The 19235-nt window shown below is 35.3% G+C and overlaps 1 protein-coding gene and 1 pseudogene across 1 annotated transcript; one reads left to right on the top strand and one right to left on the bottom strand.

Annotated features, from left to right (window-relative positions):
• Positions 1-155: 155 nt before the first annotated feature.
• On the bottom strand, positions 156-13515 carry plb1 (phospholipase B1). The gene is made up of 42 exons (XM_026286110.1): positions 13349-13515; positions 12931-12984; positions 12765-12828; positions 12393-12427; positions 11469-11520; positions 11331-11382; positions 10431-10487; positions 10251-10319; positions 10126-10178; positions 9963-10044; positions 9742-9846; positions 9128-9196; positions 8793-8861; positions 8407-8496; positions 8266-8326; positions 8118-8176; positions 7713-7786; positions 7519-7562; positions 6981-7089; positions 6671-6722; positions 6368-6448; positions 6133-6198; positions 5827-5927; positions 5617-5698; positions 5384-5488; positions 5196-5291; positions 4729-4800; positions 4573-4650; positions 4420-4480; positions 3393-3451; positions 3241-3308; positions 3111-3154; positions 2851-2950; positions 2722-2773; positions 2252-2332; positions 1940-2005; positions 1473-1567; positions 1290-1371; positions 1103-1207; positions 812-907; positions 658-732; positions 156-564 (listed from the first exon to the last, which is right to left on the bottom strand). Exons 1-42 carry the CDS (start codon positions 13455-13457, stop codon positions 310-312), a joined length of 3279 nt encoding a protein of 1092 aa, XP_026141895.1. The 5' UTR covers positions 13458-13515; the 3' UTR covers positions 156-309.
• Positions 13516-16099: 2584 nt separating this feature from the next.
• Positions 16100-19235, top strand: part of LOC113117434 (potassium voltage-gated channel subfamily H member 1-like) — a 47128-nt pseudogene continuing 43992 nt past the window's right edge.

Here is a 19235-nt window from a genome sequence, read left to right as displayed (position 1 = left end):
AATAATAATCTATAAATCTTTTAAAATATAACATACCTATGACAAAAATACTGTTGAACACATTACACTTGTAACTAAAATATTAAACAAAAAATATTTTTTTTATTTAATTGTTTTATTAAAATAAATAACTGTCTATACAAGTATTACAATTATTTATAATTTAAATAATTTACAGCAATTCAATAATTTACTGACATTTAAACATTTCATCATCAAGTACTTGTCAGTGAGTGTTTATATAGGGTTTAAAGTCAAACCTGGGGTGGGTTTATTCAATGTTATAATGTTGTTGTTTTTTTAGTCTTATTAAAACTTAGTTCCATTCATTTCTTTGCCTTCATTTCTCTTTCTGTTCTTTCGTTCTCTGTAGTAGAAGATCATCCAGGTTACGACCCAACCAATAACCAAGCCTCCTACAGCCAGAAGAGCTGCAGCCCAGGCCGGCACAGCATCGTTGGGACAGTCTGCAGGGAGAGGGGTGCCTGGGGCAACTGTGGCGGGTACGACAGTCGTAGAGACATCAGAGCCACTGTTTATCCGTGTAAAGATGAAGGGATGCTCCTGGAGAAGATATGAAGAGATAGCATTAATTGAAAGACCATGCTTGGTTATCTTGCTCTTACAGTAGTTTCCATTGGACATCACCTTACTCACCCTTGTGGGACACTGGATCTTACTGCGGTCATATGTGAAATTATTGTAGGTTTGTTTACTGTCCACCGGCTCCAGCTAAAACCGAAAACACAGGAGAAATGCTGTTAAATATAGGAAAGCTGCTGTGAGATTGTGTGTATGTATATGTATTTACCATATTGTTCCAGAGCGCAATTGCCATCTCTGCATGTCCCCGCTCAGAGAAATGAAAACAATCCACAGAGAAGAAAGTCAGGTCTGGTGTGCCATCCTAAAGCAGAAAGAGATTTATCATCTTGTCAAAAGTTTTATCTGTTGTAGTGTGAGCCCAAGGCAGACTCCATACACATTACATTAATCTAACATATTTATATACATATTTAAAAATATTTTATGTCTGAATGTGTTGTTTATGTGTGATTTCATGAGACATGAGGTGTTTTAGAGATATGTTAAGAGTGCTAACCTCGACCATTGGGACAACAGAGTTCTTGAAGAAGGGCTGTAGCACCACTGCAAAGTCATGTCTTCCATCATATCTTCCCCCATACACCAGCCTTTCAGTCTCCATCTGATGCACAAAACCCCACATTGAAGGTCAAGATAATCTAAAGCCCACTCATCAATGAACTGACAACTTGATGGCTACAGACCTGCAGATCTCTGTTGACCTTCTTCATTTCATTAATTTCTGGAGAGTTCTCACGAGGTTCCAGAAGACATGGACACATGTTCCTGTCGCAAACATGTAGTCAAGAAAAGTCAGTTGTGTAAAAAAGAACATGAAAAAGTACACTGCTTTTTAGATTAAATCAACTGTTTAGTGAAGTTTTTACTCTTGCAGGAGGCTGCAGCCCAGTGTGTCCCTCTTTATCATTCGCAGATCCTCGATCTCTAAGATTCCGACGAAATTTACCAGCACTCTGGGAACCTGCACACACACACACACACACACACACATTGGGTTTCCATGTGTTTTATAGGGACATTCCATATGTTTAATGTATTTTATACAGTCCTATCCCCTTACCGTAACCCTTCCTCTCATTCTGTATGATTTATAAGCTTGACTCCTCATGGGGACCAAAAATGTCAACATTTACTGGTATTATTATACTTGTGGGACATTTGGTCTCCATAACATAGGAAATACCAAAACACACAATTATTAAAGCATTTTTCTGTGTTAAATATATGGGAAAATGTGTGTAAAAAACCCTGTGATAATGATTTTCTAACTAATAAGAATAACTAACTAATAAATCATGAAAGTGATCGGGTTCAGTAAATGCATCTCTCTCACCTCATTGTACAGCATGTCCAGACTGTCTCTGAGGTGACCGATGTACTTAGAAGGAGACAGAGAAGCCTGGGTAGAGAAAAACACAACACATACATTTTTTTCTGATTTCTTTTTTCGAATTGAATTGTTATTTGCTGGTCTTAGATACAAAAAAAACCATTAGCAATGACTCAGTGGCACTGCATCTCTGTTTGTTAGTATCCAAATGTATTTTAGCTGCTTAAAGGTCACCGCAGTGGTTCTCTGGCGCAAGAAGAAACAATTTATGATCGGGAGCTGGGAGCCTTCATGTGATATTAATCATCCACTCACCCGGTCGTGACAGTACTGGCAAAGGTCATTTCCCCCAATAAATAGTGTCACCAGTTTCCAATCCTTCTCAAAGTCCACTTTCTGAAAAATGAGAGTGGTGTTTAAAAAAAAACATTTGATTAAATTAGATTGTTTATTGCCCTACAACAATTGGTGGAATTTGCCCTATGCAGCAAAGAGTTGGCACATGCATACAAAATATAGTTATAATTTAGAGAAGACAGCAAACATTGTCATTTTGATGTATTTTTTTATTCAACAGAAAATTATTTTAAGCAAAACTGTAAAAACATTGCATTTTTTTTTCAAAGTTGTGTTTAAAACAGATTTGTAGAGTATGTATTTCAAGAACATGCTATTTCAGTTTTTCCACTGTAAAATATCACATTTAATTTGTGTTACTTGCTTGTTGCCAATTGCAACAGTTTCTTTATTTCAGTCAACTTAATAGATTGAATAAGCATACTGACCGTGCTATCCTTTAAAGCTGTGATAAGATCCCTCACTTGTGCTGGTATATTACTGAATAGAGTGGAAGAAATCATTAGCTGAAAGGATACTGTAAACTGAGTTTTTATGTGTTTATGTGTGTTCCTTACCTTGCTTTTGCACCGCTCACTGCCATATTGAAGCCATTTGGTCGTTTACTTTTCCCCTTTGAGAAGCCGAAAACATTTGGATTGAACTTCTTAAGAATATCTGATAACATAATGACAAAAGGCGCTAGTTATTATCATGTTGTTAAACAAGAATCAATTCAAATCTGATAAGGATCAGAACCATTGGAGTATCATTTCTAATCAATATAGCCACACTGCCAGTAAAAATTACATCAAGTGTTACATAAGGTTATACTCACTTGGCAATGTGGTGACAGTCTCCAAAGTATCATCCCCACCAATGCTATCAATTAAATTAAACACAGACACTTAGAAAACATTTAGAACAAAGCAATTCCAAAGGCTTACAGCAGACTGTCACAAACTCACCTCCAGGAAACCCCTCGCTCCTCATCCACTAACTGCAGAAGGTTCTCAGCTTTTGCACCAAAGCCGGCCTGACGGTTTCAGAGAGAGAGAGAGAATCATAATTACAGCATGACAAAGCATCGCAACATACACAAATATACACACACACTTACAGTGATTGAATCTCCCAGAGACGCCACCACTTTAATGTCAGCTGGACGCAGCCTGTGAACTAAGAAAGAAATATCATTATTCATGTGATTAACTGGATGCCTAAACACAACAACAAAACAACAATGCAGCACTACTTGGACCTAAAAGGATAATAAATCATGGCAGGATATCTTGCCTGCTTGTCTCTAACCATAAACTATATTTATGTTCATAGGTTCTCCTCTTTCTTGTATTTTTTTTATCTATTATTAATCTTTCTTTTTATCCTTCTTAATATTTTATTTAAACATTCAGTCATTTATACAAAATAAAATAAACAGATATGTCAATAAATGATATTATATGCTTATAAAAAATTTGTATAACTCATTACATGCAATTAACTAATAAAATGTTATTGAGGTTACGTTAATACATAACAGTTCTGTATCTAAACTTTATCTCAACTGTGATAAATTGCCTTGATATCAAAACACAACAAAAAAGCAACAATAAAAATGAATGGTGTGACATCTGAAAGCCTTTATTACATCTTTATCTCTCTCAATAAACCTATGTGTGTGTGTGTGTGTGTGTGTGTGTGTGTGTATATATATATATATATATATATATATATATATATATATATATATATATATATATTTTTTTTTTTTACATTTCATTTTATCTATTACAAATTGTATCCTCATTAATATTTTTAAGGTATTACAGCACTTTATTTCATAGAATTCATGCAATATTTTTACATTTTGCTATTTCATGAACAGAATATCCATCCACAGTATGTGTGTTACATATACATATATTATATATCTGTTAATGAAGTACCAAAATAAAATTTAGCAAATTAAAAATATTGCATGACTTTTAATAAATACAACGCTGTAATACTTTAAAGTCAATAAAACAGAGATTATTAAATAAAAATACAAGAAAAGGAGAAATAGTTAGTTAGAGAGTTGGACAGTTATGGTCATCTGGTGGGAAAAATTAAGCAAATTAATTTCTCCCCTCTCTCTTTCTTACCAGATGTTGGCACAGTGTCAGAGGGCGCTGTGTCCACACATGAGAAATCACTTCCCCAATTCTAAAATGAAAAAGATAAATAATTTCATAAAATCACTTTAAGGTTCTATTGTATTTCATTAATATTGTTTGTAATATACCTGTGTGACTTACATTTGCAGGTGGGGGAGGAGGAGGAGGGGTGTTGTATGTGTAATTGCTGTTGTGATAGGTCCTCAAATAGGGGGACGACTAAAGAGGAATATGAAAAGGTATTAAAATGTGACAGAATGATAAAGTTTAAAGAAGAATTATACAGTTTAAACTCACCTTTTCTGGGCATTTAAGAGAGATACCTGCAGTAAAATCTTGACTATCTGTCTTATTACCTAAAGGCTCCATCTGAGAGAGGGAGAGAGAGAGAGAGAGAGAGAGAGAGAGAGGTAACGAATAAATTAATGAAATAGAAAATCCATTTCACGCTGTGAAATGACAACATATTAAGAGAGTCTATGGAAATGTATTTTTTCCCGTTGATATTATAAATTATTATTATTAATTATGATATTATAAATCCCGTTATATTGTAAATTAACACAATTCAATTACACATCCACAAAGAGGTTATTGCTGAAGTAGCATCAGTCATTAACACTAAATAAAATAATATATAAAATAAATAAATAAATGCAAACTACATGCTTGAAAAACACTTGCATCTTAAATTACATGAAATATATTAATAAAAACATTATGAGGCTTATACATTAACATATCTTTTTAACTCATATGCTTACCAAGTTATTCCAGAGAGCCCGAGCCATGAGCGTGTGAGCTTTCTGACTGAGATGAAAACAGTCTGGAGAGAAATAGGAACGGTCTGGTCTCCCATCCTGAAAGAGCATGGTAAAGATGACAAAGATAATGTGAACTAACAGTTTAAAAGGATTGCTTGTGTAATAAATGATGTGAGACTGCCGTGCACCTCCAACACAGGGAGAAACACATTTCTGAAGAATGGCTGTAGGACCACTGTGAAGTCATCATGAGTGTCATATCGCCCAGACTCCACCAGCTCCCTCATACCACGCTGAGAATAAAACACAACAGCATGTCAACTGTACATTTGCTTTGCATTATCAATAATCACATTCATAATCAATATGAATATACAGATGTCTACACAATAAATTCATTTTCGTGTGATATGTTGTGTACCTGGTAGGCTTGGTTGAACTCCTGCAACATCTGGAACTCATGAGATCCATCTTTAGGTTTCAGAACACAGCGACACAACATGCTAAAAAACAAAAAACAAAAAAACAATTTATATATATATATATATATATATATATATATATATATATATATAAATCCTCTACCAGAGTCAAGCAGTAATCAGGAGGCAGTATGTAGGGCAGAACTCACTTGACCAGCCAGGTGGGGCAGCCAAGAGTGGGGTCCTGATGGAGGCGGCGCAGTGGAATAATATCCAGGAGCTCCACTAAGTTCACCAGGGCACGAGGGACCTGGAGGAGAACACATGATTATCTCCAGCGAGCAGCAGCGATTTACACTGGAGGTTTGTTACCGATAATCTGGTTTAACAAAAGCAGTCAGATAGATTCTTTGACCACTGTTTCTGCTACAATCCAATATATATAAACAGAGAGGGAGAAAGAGAGAGAGAGAGAGAGAGAGAACGCTTCAAAACCAGAGCTAAACCTGCCTCACCTCTTTATGTAATATGTCCAAACCCTCACGAATATACTTCACAATGTTATCAGGAGAATAGTACCGCTGAGGAGAGAAAGAGAGAGAAGAGTGATTAAGAAAGATATCGACAGTAATTGCAGATTTATTAATGAAATTATATATATATATATATATATATATATATATATATATATATATATATATATATATATATATATAATAGATAAAACAGGCTCTATTAATATCAGCTTACAGTATCAGAGCAGTGGGCGCATATGTCATTTCCTCCAATGAAGACTGTGATAATCTTCCAGTCATTCTGGAAATCAATTCGCTGAAAAGAGACAGAAATTTTCAGCCAGTCTGAATGTTTAGATTTGCATCCTATGTCCTATCTTAATATTTTACAGGAAAAAAAAAACTCAAACATACAACCGAACTGAATAATACCTTAATGAAAATCGGAAGATCGAAAATAGAATTATATCACAGTGACAACATTTTCAACAACAACAACAATAAAGGAAATGTTTGTGAGATTTTGAGAATGACTGACCGAGTCTTCTTTCATTCTTTTAATGACAGCATGAGCTTGCGTGACCATATCACTGCAAAATGAAAAATTACATATTACTCGTGTATTAAGTTAATTATTACGTTTCTTAAATGATCAAAAGTGACAGAATCAAATATTTTTATTTGTAATAAATGCTGTTCTTTAAAATTTTCGATCGATCAAATAATTCCTGAAAAAAGGGTATCATGGTCTCTAGAATATGGATGTATATAAAGTTTATGCTTTTAGTTTTAATGTAATAATCTAATGCTTCATACTCCATCACTGGTTTATAAGAGAAGTTACTCACTCCGATGTGGCTCCTGGAACTGCTTGGTTCAGAAAACTCAGTGCAGAATTCTCACTTCCTTTTCCAACTGAATAGCCAGTGATTGAAGGGTTAAACTCTCTCAATATATCTAAATTACAAAAAAAAAAAAAAAAAAAAAACACACACACGCACACACACATTATTTTATACACACATTATCACTCTAAATCTGATTTGCATGTCTATCTAATCCCTGAATGTGATAAAGAGATTGGTAGAGGTAAACATACTCTACATGACTTGCGTTTTTTTAAAGGAGGGACTGAAGAATAATGCTCAACTTGACCTCTAATTTCACCCCTGGACTACTTCAAGTTATGTAGGATATAGTAGAGATTAAAAAGCAGCTATTTATTGTATAAACTCTTGCGTCGTCTGATCAGCTATTATGTAGTTTAAAGATTTTTATGACTACAATCATATCTGTGTTGATTATGTTTTTCTTCTTAATGATTGATCATAAATCTACAGTACACAATAATAAGAGCATGACCGTAACATGACAGCTTGCACATACTTGGTAAAGTGGTTGTAGTTGTGAGGTTCCCATCTCCACCAATGCTGAAAACAAAAAAGTTAATTTATCTGTGCCTCATGAGATCATTGATCATTTAGAATTTTATCCTGTAAATCATATGGATAAAACGAAACCAGCAACATTTGTGCACAATAAACTGATGGTTCACAGTGTGATCGGGGTAGACACTTCACCTCCATGACAGGCCACGATACTCTGTAAGTACACCTAGAAGATTGTTCTGTGCAGCACCCACCCCATTGGCTGCCTGTTTTTTGGGGAAAGGAAATGACATCACAACTTCATGAATTCACTAGTTCAAAAGTTTGCGATCAATAAGGTCAGTACTTTTATTTAGCAACCATGCATTAAAGTGATAAGCAACAGTAAAGACTTTTAATATGTTACAAAAGATTATCACTGTTCTTACTGTATTTTTCACCCAAAAAATGCAGCCTTGAGCATAAGAGACTTCTTTTAAAAAACATTTAAAAAAATTCCTACAGACTCCAAACATTCAGTTGTAGTGCACATTTGTTCAAAAGTATCTTTGGTATTAGCAAATATCATTAATACATTAAAATGTGTATGTTTATTACCGTCAGAGAGTCACCCATTGCTGCCACCACTTTGATGTCTGCTGGCCGTAAGGCATGGACTATAGAAGAGACAGACAGAAACGTGCTTAAAAAAAAACTCCTTTCATTTCTAGCCAGGGTGCACTGCAGGTTTGAGATCCCTGTTTACCTGAGGAAGGGATGCTGGGAGATGGAGACCTGTCCTCACAGGTGAGCTCACTCCCCATCACCTGAAAGGTCAGATGCAGCACAAGTTAGACACACTGTAAGTCAGAGCAACAGGGCCAACTTATGGTGAGAATGGACTAACCGGGTGGAAAAGTGGAGAGGGGTCCTCTGTTTGGGAGTTAACAAGCTCAAGCAGGTATGAGTTTTCTTGTGTTCGCAAAAACGGCTTTTCCTGGGACAGAACAACAGCTTTAATGAAGCATATGTGCATGTTTCTGTCTGTTTTGGAAAAAAAATCATCCAGACTCGAATATACACATTGTGAACATTGTGTCACTAACACAAAAATATATAGGATAAAGTCGATAAAAAATACTTTCACCTTATCACAGGTGAAGGACAGAAACATAAAGTTCGGGAAGCGCAGAGAACCGTTTGGTGAGATAAAGCCATATTTATAAAGCCACTCTGATTCAGCAGTTTTCATTATGAATGCAGAAGGGCTCATAAATCAAATATCTCCCTCACCTCTGTGGGGCACGGAATGGTGAATATGCCCCGCCCATTCATCTCTGTCTTATCTGTCATTGGCTGCAGCTGGAAAGAGAATAATCAGGATTGGTCAAAAAGTGGGCTCCAGTTCTTCGTCATATAGGCAAGATTAGATAGGTGGTTTGAGATGTGTTTCTTGGTTGAATAAGTTTCAGATTAGATGCTATCACTGAGAGCTGTTTATCAGTCTACCTGTTATCAGTCACATCAGGGCCTTTAACACTTTGAACTTTTATAACTTGAAAGTAAGTGTCCAGGATTTCACCCCTACATCTAAAGGAACAATGTACACACGCATAATATTAACTTACCAAATTAGTCCAGAGTTGTAAGGTCAACAAGCTTATGTCACGTGAGGAGTCCGACGTAAAGGCTTTGATCTGAAAACAACAAGAAAAAAGTACCACTTTGCTTAATAACATGCCAAATTATCCTTACAAAAATTGCTATAGTGGGCTTGTCTCTGCAGCACTGTGTGAGTCATATCTGTGTTTTTTAGAAGAGCAAATTGATTCAGAAACAAATAAAATTCTCTCAAGTCTGACGCAATCACTACAAAGGTTAGATTTATATTTAGTCATTTTAGGTTATTTAATATCCTCAAGTCAAAGTAAAATGCACAAGTTTACGTGCACTTTTATTAAAACAATACATTTCATTACTAGAGGTTCTGGCCTTTATAAATGTTCTTGATGCAATACATGTGCAATATAATAATGCACCAATTTAATTAAACATTTGTTTTATACTATTATAAATGTAATACTTTTTTAGTTCAACATAATACATGTGAAATAGATTATTTATATTTGTGCATATTGTGTAAAACCCATACAAATTGTGCCATCTATAATGTTTATTATTCGTCTGTCTGTGTGTCATCTATCTGTCTGTCTGGCTGTCTGGCTGAGTATTGCAGACTTACTGGGTTTGACAGTTCGATGTGCACTGGACTGGATTGAAGCATTACGCTGAAATCTTCCCGGTCACCAAACCAGCCTCTTCTCTCTAGAAGAGCACTGACAGATTCCTGTTCAATAAACATATATACTGTTTGACAAATGTAAAACTATTTTAGCATAGACATTCAAAAGTCACCCGTGTACCAGTGTTTGTGTTTTGGTAAACAAATTATATGTACTGTACCTGCAATAAAGCCATGAGTACTATAGTATCGAGTCTGCGTCTGTTTTCATCATATCTTTCCTCACACTGGAACTGACACACTCTAAAAAACAGAAACACCTTATTAAACTAAACTGCTCATTGCAGAATATTATCAGAACTGTAAGAAAGTTCTCACACTGACCGGTCATGTGAAAGTCCACTCCAAACAACAACATGAACCAGTGTATTTTTCAACTAGAGAGAAAGAAAGCTGTAGTAAACAAACTCAGTATACTTATTTTTTTGAAGGATATTGACTGTCTTTACCTTCTTATGAAGAGAGTCCAGTGTCTGTTCAACTTTATTAACTGTTGCATCAATGGTTGCATTCAAGTCCTAAGTACAAGTGCAGAATAATATAGAATTAAAGCTGTACTTTGATTGTTTCCAAGTCCCATGTACTAATAAGTAATAGAGGTTGATAGGATTTGTGGTCAAATGTCTGACCTGGTCCGTACACACAGAGAGCTCATCGACTGGTATGAAGAACAGGAGCAACTTCCACTGAACAAGAATGACAGCACAAGAGATGTTAATGGCTCAGAGTAGATTGCTCATTTTTATAAAATAACACGTCTACCTTACGGTGTTTATTTAAGCAATGTTTCATATTGGATTTATACAACAGTTAAGTTCATAGAGTACATTTACATTTTAAACACAATATTACCAGTTTGTCTATTTGCTCCTCCCAAAGATACATATATATAAATAAACTTCCAAATGAAGACAAGCTTAATCAATCATTACGTGTCTACGTCTACGAGCAAGAAACAAGTGTTTCCATCCTGAATGCATCTGCGTTTTTGAAAGTTCGCGTCAGTCATAAAGCATCATTTCACTCTCAAACACTCAAATTGTTTGGATCGTAAATGACTCAGAGTCGACTGAACTAGTTCATAAAGACAGTCGGTTGTTTTGTTCCTGAATGAATCCGTGTTTTTTCGAAGCATTTGGTGGAATTAATGAATAAACGAAATAAATAAATATTCGCTAAGGTCGCCACCTGGGCTACTCATGTAACGATGTAACCTGCAAATTTGACGAGTGCATTTAATAACAGCTTAGTTTAAGTACTCACAACGTTCTAGTGATTCGTTGTACTGTATGAATGAATAACTGATTTAAGTCCACCTTTTTGTTCTTGCATTAAGCCTAACCGAGAATAGCACCTGTTACTATAATGACAGTGACTACAGTAGATATGAAAGATGGCCATGTCCGTAACACAGGAAAATATTATTACATGTGACGCTACTTATACCAGTGTGGGGAGCAGCTCATCTGGAATAAAACCTTAAAATAACACAGCTCCTAACGCATATGAAAAGGCCTGACTGTGTTTACCTGAGTGGGGCTGCTGAGTGACTCCATGTACTTTACGTGATCCATTAAGCTTCTGTCACACAAAGATAGTCATTTTAAACATTCAGAAAATGTAGCATCTGTAATTAAATAGTTGATATTAATTTCTTTCTAGGATACCTTTGATCAGGTACAACAGTTGTCACATCTGGGTTAAAGGTGAACAATATTTCTAAAGTAGAAAAGTGAAAAGATGTTATTTTGTATTTGTAAAACTGAGGCCTTCTGTCTCTCTTTCAGATAAGTAGCATTGTATCACCATCTTCACCTCACATAAACGTTGTTCTTAGCATGCATCACAGCACCTGTTTTATTGACTTAACAATTGGTTACCTTTACAGTTCCTGTTGAGAAACTTTAACAGAATTTACAGAAACACTAAACAATGTTGCATTCATAAGAGGAGAAATAAAGATAACTGTAGTCCTTTGAGGTTTTCCAGAGGACATCAGAGCAGACAATCATCGATAACTCTATCGCAAACAGTAGTTAACAGACCAATAATATCAGGCCAACTGACACAAAACCCAAAACAAAGTTCTTTAGTGTGGAAGATAAGACAGTATTATCACATTTGATTGAGATTAGGGACATTTGAAGGATATCCTCTTTGCAAAAACCATTTTAGGCTAAAATATGTGTTTTATGTGTTAATATGTTTCAGCCAATTTTTTTCGGTCATGTCATTTATCTCAGAAAATGAACATTCAAAGACCAGAGTGTTGTTTGTTCACATACATAGCTGCGTGGGTATCTCTCCTCTGGCCTTGACTTTCATTTCAAGGACTCAGGCTCAATCTTTCCTAAACCTTTATGCAACGATCTGGTTTAATCAAGCCTGATAATCAATCAGAAGCATGTGAAGGGCCTTGTGAGCTCAATCAATGTGTTACTCAGTCAAAAAAAAAAAAAAAAAAAAGGTAACTGAAAGCCATGCAGATTCAACAATGGTATTCGAATGCAGTTCAAGTACAAAACGAGATGCGTGTTATGGTACTGTATTATGTGTCTGTTTATTTCTATAGAATAATATTGAAACCTTACCAGATAGCATGTTCAGGGCTCTAATTTCATCAGATCTGCCATAGAAAACACGCAATTTAATAGTTTTGAGTGGCATAATAACGGCATTTAAATTATGGAAATTAACAAATTAAATACAATTCTTTTGATCTAAAAACATATAATTCATATTCTATTTACTATGTAATTCTGTTCCCATTTTAATTATGGAATAACAAAACAGACAAAAACCAGCTGTGTGATTAATATTTAGCTTTTAAAATCAGAGCCTGACCTGAATTTAGGTATTAATTAACTTTAGTTAAACTAATGTGCTGCTCTATGTTAGTAAGCCTTTCAAGCTTACAATTGATATTTTAATGCACTTATATTTGGACATAAATTTGGACACACCTCTTCACATCGGACAAAACCAGTGCAGATACCACGGACACATCAGCTGGCCTCAGAGAATGCACTGCGAAAAGGATGATATGACAATTTATACACTGATATCCAGACTAGATGTTAATTACTTTTCTTGTTGTCTTATGCAAAAGAGTCTTGTAGATTCCTTTACCAGAAACTGGAGTGCTGGGTGAAGGGGATGAAACAGCACAATGCAGAGATTCAACTGCAGAAACACAATATCAAACCCTGATAAGACAATGGCACACATCAACAGATTTGACTCATTGTATTGACATGGAAGCAAAGCTTGTGTGACCAATACATTTCTGTGAATGCATTACCTATATTGCATTGGATGAATTAGAATTTAAAGACTAAGAAGACAGATAGAAAGTGCATAACACATGCAGTCTCACATCTGCTCAATGGTAGAGTAATTCATAACCTCTCGGTATAGGCTAAAGGGGGAAATCATTTCTAAAATAACTACCAAGTCATTAAAATGTCAGAAAAATAATCTAAGGAAACTTTACACAGAGTGGTGGAAGTGGAAGCGGAGTGGTGGAATATCAAAAGTGATTAAATACCTGCTGAACACCTGCATGCTAGAAGAGCCAGGATCATAATCTGTGCACAGGAAGAGAAAGTATGATCTTTTATTCCCATGATGGAAAGAATCATCTGCTTCTGGTTCATCTGCTTAGAGCCACTTGGAGTAAAGAGCAGTTCTGAACAAAACTGTTGAAACGTTTAGTAACACTTGCTCTAATATACGACTGAAATGTCCCTCATCACTCAGACACGCCTCCTGTTAATTTGCATGTTTCAAGGTAGATGGCATGGCATTTCTTTTTATAGATCTTATCAAGCTGTTTATTGGAAAGATATTGGCTATCTATAGTCCTGTGGCCGGTTGCATAAACTACATAGACCAGTCTTACAAGGCATCCAATTTTTCTTCTTTAATACTGGTCATCATTTTTTAAATAACAATTACATAAATATGTATAAATAAAATACATACATTAAAATAGCCTAATTTGAATCCAGAAAGCAATACTGGCTAACAGCTAGCTGATTAAAATGGTTCTCAAGACTTGTTTACGCAAACGGGGCCTGGTTTTATGTCTTAGGATGATATAACATGTTTTCTTGACTGTTGTCCTGAGCGACACTACAATTTGTGCACTACAGATTGTGCAATTACTTTTCAAAGCAAATAAAGTTTAGAAGGTTCTACTTAGACCTCAACACACACGCACACACACATATATATAAATATATATATATTTATACACACATACAGTATATATATATATATATATATATAGAGTGCAATATGTAATCTGATAATCACTATACAATAATTTAAACTGAACTGAAAATTTGTTTATTTGATCTCAAATGAGTTCTGACTGAATTACCGTGCCAATTATCCAAGTGCCAAGTGAAGGCAAATTATACTTAACCAGTTTTTCTTGCTGTGTGTGTTTGGAGGTTCAGGAGTGCAGATCTTGAATCTGATTAGATATGATTAAAGATGCTGAGAAAGATGAAAGTCATTAAGATTTCAGAAAATTTACAGCTTCTCTGATTGATAAGATTAACATCTCACCCTGAGGCAAGAAGATAACTAATTTGTGTAACATTGCACATGCATCTAGAGCTCAAAATGACTGACATCAGAATGAGATGATTGATGATTGAGATGTTAATATATATCTGGCTGTGGTTAGGCCATGAACATTGTCATGTTTATATAAACGAAATAATATAAAACCAAAGTTCAGTTTTCTGGCTGCAATGACAATCGAGTGGCTGAGTGGTAAAGGTCAATGACTTCCTGTGTGGATTTGTTTGCCGGTGGTCTATGGATCAAAAGGTCAAATCTCAAAATGCTTCCTAAGGCTATACTGAAAATCAGTCAAAAGCAGTCAGAAACTTCCAAAAAATTATAAGCACTATGCAAGTTAGTTATGGTTCAAATATGATTGTGATATGATATGGTTAGCCATAATAAATAAAAAAAGTATCAAAATATTTTTTGGTATTTTTATTTTTGCTGGTGACTGCAGCAAGGTGCAAGTTAGTATATCTGTTAAGCCTTATTGTGGAGCCCAAGAGTATGAATATTTTGTCTCAGAATGTAAACTAAGTGTAATATAAATCTTGTTATTAAGATTATAATTATATGACAAGCTGTTAAATTCATCAGTTGGAACAAATTATGTATTTAACAACACATCATAATATGATTCTTTAAAAAGTCATTTAAATTAAAGAATTTGATTTCATGAGATGAAATGTCTCCATTTTTTTTTTTTATTACGAGTGTTTTTGTTTTGTTTTTTTGGTTCTGTTGTTTTTATGGGAGTTTTACATCAACCATAAAAGCAGCGCTGTACCTGAAGAGTCTCTACAGTTGGTGGATTTTGGGATGGTGAGTATAGGCCCCAGACCTCACATTCATAGTGTGCGATGGGGTCTATAACAGGTTTGATTATTTATAGCCAGATTCTGGTAAGGGGGTCTCAGTTTTGATAAATAATGCCCTTTGTGCCATGTCTCTGAAGACATCCACAGCCTTGTTGACGTTTTCCGTGGTGCTGCTGATACTAATACACAGGTAGTTTTGAGTATGTTCTAGGGACTTGTTATAGCTTGAAGCTATATTTGTAGTCTTGGTCGCTAGGTCTTTTTGTAATATCATTATATTTATGTCTTTAAGGTTAATGACCAAACCCATGTCATGCAGGATCCCAATTTGCTGCAGTTTTTCTTTTTTCTTTTTTTGGGTGACATCACCAAGATCTGCAGACAGCACTTGACTGCAGAATAAAATCTATATAAAATGTATTTATTTATTTATTTATTTTGACAAGGCGCTGAATTTAATTGAAGAAAAAAAATAAAATCTGCTCCCAAAATATATACATACACATACTGTATTTCTAAACATTTAGAGAACTAATTTTTCTCAGTGGCAACTTGCATCTGTTTGGTTACCCACAGCCTTCAAAACATCTTCTTCTATGTTCAGCAGAAAAAAAATCTATTATTAGGCTACAGTTTTGAAATAACTTGAGGGTGATTAAATGATAACAGACGAAAAGTGTTGCAAAAAATAGTACATCCACCGGGAGATGGCGTCAAGATACTGGAATTGATAACGTATAATAAAAGACGAATCAGCGCCATCTATTGATTTACAGAAGAACACCTGCTGCCTCACACGAGTCGATAGATGGCGCTGATTCGCCAGTTGAAGCCGATGGTGGAGTCTCAATGGGGTGGAGGAGAGGAGAGCCCTGGGTCCACACATCACTGGATGCGACAGCGGCATGTGGACGGCAGACACACCGGAGACCTGTGTGGTTACTTTATGCTGACCGGTCCGGCCTCTCACAGGAGCGCATGACCCGCCGTGATGGCCGGGGGACGCAGAGGACTAGTGGCCCCACAAAACACTTTTCTGGAAAATATTGTCCGACGGTCTAACGGTAAGACGCACCACCACATGCACAGCAGCGCACAGACAGAAAGAGTATCAGCGGTAGTGTCGCAGATAAAAGAAAGAAAGAAAAACTTTTGGCTACATAAGTAAAAGACTTAGAAGAAACCTTTGTAGCACAATATAAATAACTACACAAACTAGAAAGTTAAAGGTGTCTTTTCAGGCAGGGGAACAAACGTTATGCAGGTGTATTCTGTAGTGAATGTCTTACAATAGAATATAGTCGTTATTTCTTATTTAATTTGACAAAAATAAAATAAAATTAAACGTTATATTAACAGTTCTAAAAGTACAATTCTTTTCTAGATTAAAAAAATATAAGCTATATATAGACTAATTTATTTACATAATGAATAATAATTTTTTTATATTAAGCTATAGTAATTAGGCCTATAAAATACTTAATAAAGAGAAGCCTAATGGGCTGCAGGAACACCAAAATGTTGTTCTGTATTCTCTGCGTGACAGCTGCTCGTTCCCAAATGAGTTGTTCCCATACATCCTTCCATCAGCATGTTTTGTGGGATAGAGAACAACTTTAGGTTAAATGAATATTTAATAGCAATTAATATTTAAGAGTGCTGAAACGTTGAAAACTGTCAGACTGTGTTCCTGCACCCTCTGTAGGTCTTTAAAATAGAATCCAAGATATTCCAAGATAATTCATTTGGTTTCGTTGGCCATTTAAAACTAATCGAACATCAGGAGTCCACATCTGCTCAGTGCACACCACCTCTACACTGAACCCCAGTAGAGAGATCTCTAAGCTTTAAGAAAAATGTACTTTTTCATTAAAGTAGGACTTCTATTAATGTCTGAAAACACTGATATCTGTATGACCTGCTTGGTCAAATATGGGTTAACTGGCGTCTTGGAGAAAAACATGAGGATAAATTCCTCTTCCTCTATGGTGTTTGTGTATTATTTAACTCTTTTTCTGTTTTCTTTAACTTCCAGTTTGGACATTATCACATAGACACACAGGTATAAACCTCACTGAGCAGAACACTCGTGCTTTAAACCTCTTCCATCCCTCCATTATCTCTCCCCCTCTCTTTCTCTATCTTTTTCTTTCCTTCCCTCACCCTCTCTCTCTCTCTCTCTCTCTCTCTCTTTCTTTCTTTCTAGTTCCCTTTCGACATTAAATATTGTTCTATAACAATTTTTGTTAATTTACAAATGGATAGTCTGAATTTAACAAAAAGTTTGATTTAACAGTGCTGTTGATATTTCAAAACTGCTTAGTTATGGTGAAAATAACCATGCAGAGGTTGCTTCCTGGTCCTCATTCAGCGCTGACAGCACTTGCTGTAAAATAACAAATGTTGGCATGGAACGTTTATCCTCCATAGTGGTGCGTGTGTGTCCACATGTGTGTGTGTGTGTGTTTATTTCAGTGTGTTGAGTGAACTTCCAGTGTTTTTGCTCAGTAGAGGAGAAATGTGCTCTGTGGCAAATCCACCACCATGCTTTTAAATCAATTGATATCATAGATCTGAGTTTCCCTTCACTTCTGATTCTGATGCTGCCTTTCCACATGTGCTCATCTCCCATTTACCCTCCACAAGCATTAGCCATAGAAAGATGAAATGTCTGTCTGTGTTTAAATCATATGTGCAGTCAAAGTGAAAAATGTTGCCATTCATGTTATTATGTCTGAATGAGGTGAAGGACATATTTTATAATGAAAAACAAAATATATCAGATCTTATTTTATTCTATGTTAGATCTAAACTCGTTTTAATGTTGACATGCAGTAGGGGTCAAAAGTCTGGGATTTAAAATCAAATTTTAACCTTGAAATAAACAGTACTTTTAACAGGAAATGTAAACAAATGTGGTAAGGTAAAATTAATATGAAATGTTTCAAAGTAAACAAATCTGTGACATTAATCATTCAAAATCCTTAATTTTATGAACCCTACTGTATGTAAATATGTAAATAAAGGCTGTGACATGGATGAAAGTCATGATGCTGTTTACGGTTTACATATTACATAAGGGCAACGCTTATATAAAGGCAATTTCTTGCTGTTAAATACCCGAGAGGTCTTCACAGTCCCTCATTTGTGACAGACTACAGTTTCTAATTCTTTTATATTGGATTACAGGTTGTATAGTGTTACCGTGAGCTTGCTCAAGCTTTGAGATATACTTTGTTAAAAGTGCTACTGGCTTACTCAGCAGCCGCTAAATCACTACGGTCAGCTAATCAGCCTGATAGCCTGCTTAACACGCCAGCCACTAACACACTAACATTGAAAGACATCAGACGAAAGGTTAAAGCAAGGTTACAGAGATGGAGCCCATTACAGATGACCCTGGCACAGAGAGTTTGCAGCACAGGCTTTTGGAGAATACCGTACTCACAGGAGTAAAAGTTCTGGTATAATTGATAATGGCTGTGATAACTCCAGAACAACACAAACTCACTCTGTCTGCAAAGACTCCTATGCATTAAGACAATGAAAGCTTTAATGAGAGATGTAGCATGAATATAGGTGTCAGGTTGTGTGTTTTAGTTGTTCTAACAGTATTATGGGTAATAAAGAAGTTAATTTTTTCAGTAAGAATTTTGGTGCTATAGGAATAGACATGCATCTTTCAAAAGTTTGGGGTTTCTAAGATTTTTTAATTGTTTTTTCTTTTGCTTGTCAATACTGCATTTATTTGATTAAATATACAAGACCAAGTAATATTGTGAAATAATATACAATTAAAAAAATTATACTTTTTCGTTTTGATTTGTTTCTGAGATGGCAAAGCTAAATTATCAGCAGCCAGTAATCCAGTCTTCAGTGTCACATTATGAAACTGAACATGTTTTTTCAGAGATGCTAATATCTGCTGATTTGGTGCTCAAGAAACATTTTTTCAAATATTGCTTAATATTTTTGTGGAAACTGTCAAACCTTTTTCAGGATTCTATGATGAATAAAAAGTTCAAAAGTACAGCATTT

The sequence above is a fragment of the Carassius auratus genome, chromosome 17 (assembly GCF_003368295.1).
Source record: "Carassius auratus strain Wakin chromosome 17, ASM336829v1, whole genome shotgun sequence".
Lineage (NCBI taxonomy): Eukaryota > Metazoa > Chordata > Actinopteri > Cypriniformes > Cyprinidae > Carassius > Carassius auratus.
Note: the sequence above shows the minus strand (reverse complement) of the source record. Positions and strands in the feature narration are given on the sequence as shown.

Bases quoted from the DNA above. Each gene is read 5' to 3' on its own strand.
- plb1 (XM_026286110.1), bottom strand. From the start codon at position 13,457: ATGAACCAGAAGCAGATGATTCTTTCCATCATGGGAATAAAAGATCAT. The intron at 8,862-9,127 runs GTAAGTTAATAT...TTCTCTTTCCAG, and splicing joins TACAACTCTGGACTAATTTG to CTGCAGCCAATGACAGATAA. The intron at 7,090-7,518 runs GTATGTGCAAGC...TTTGTAATTTAG, and splicing joins AACTACAACCACTTTACCAA to ATATATTGAGAGAGTTTAAC.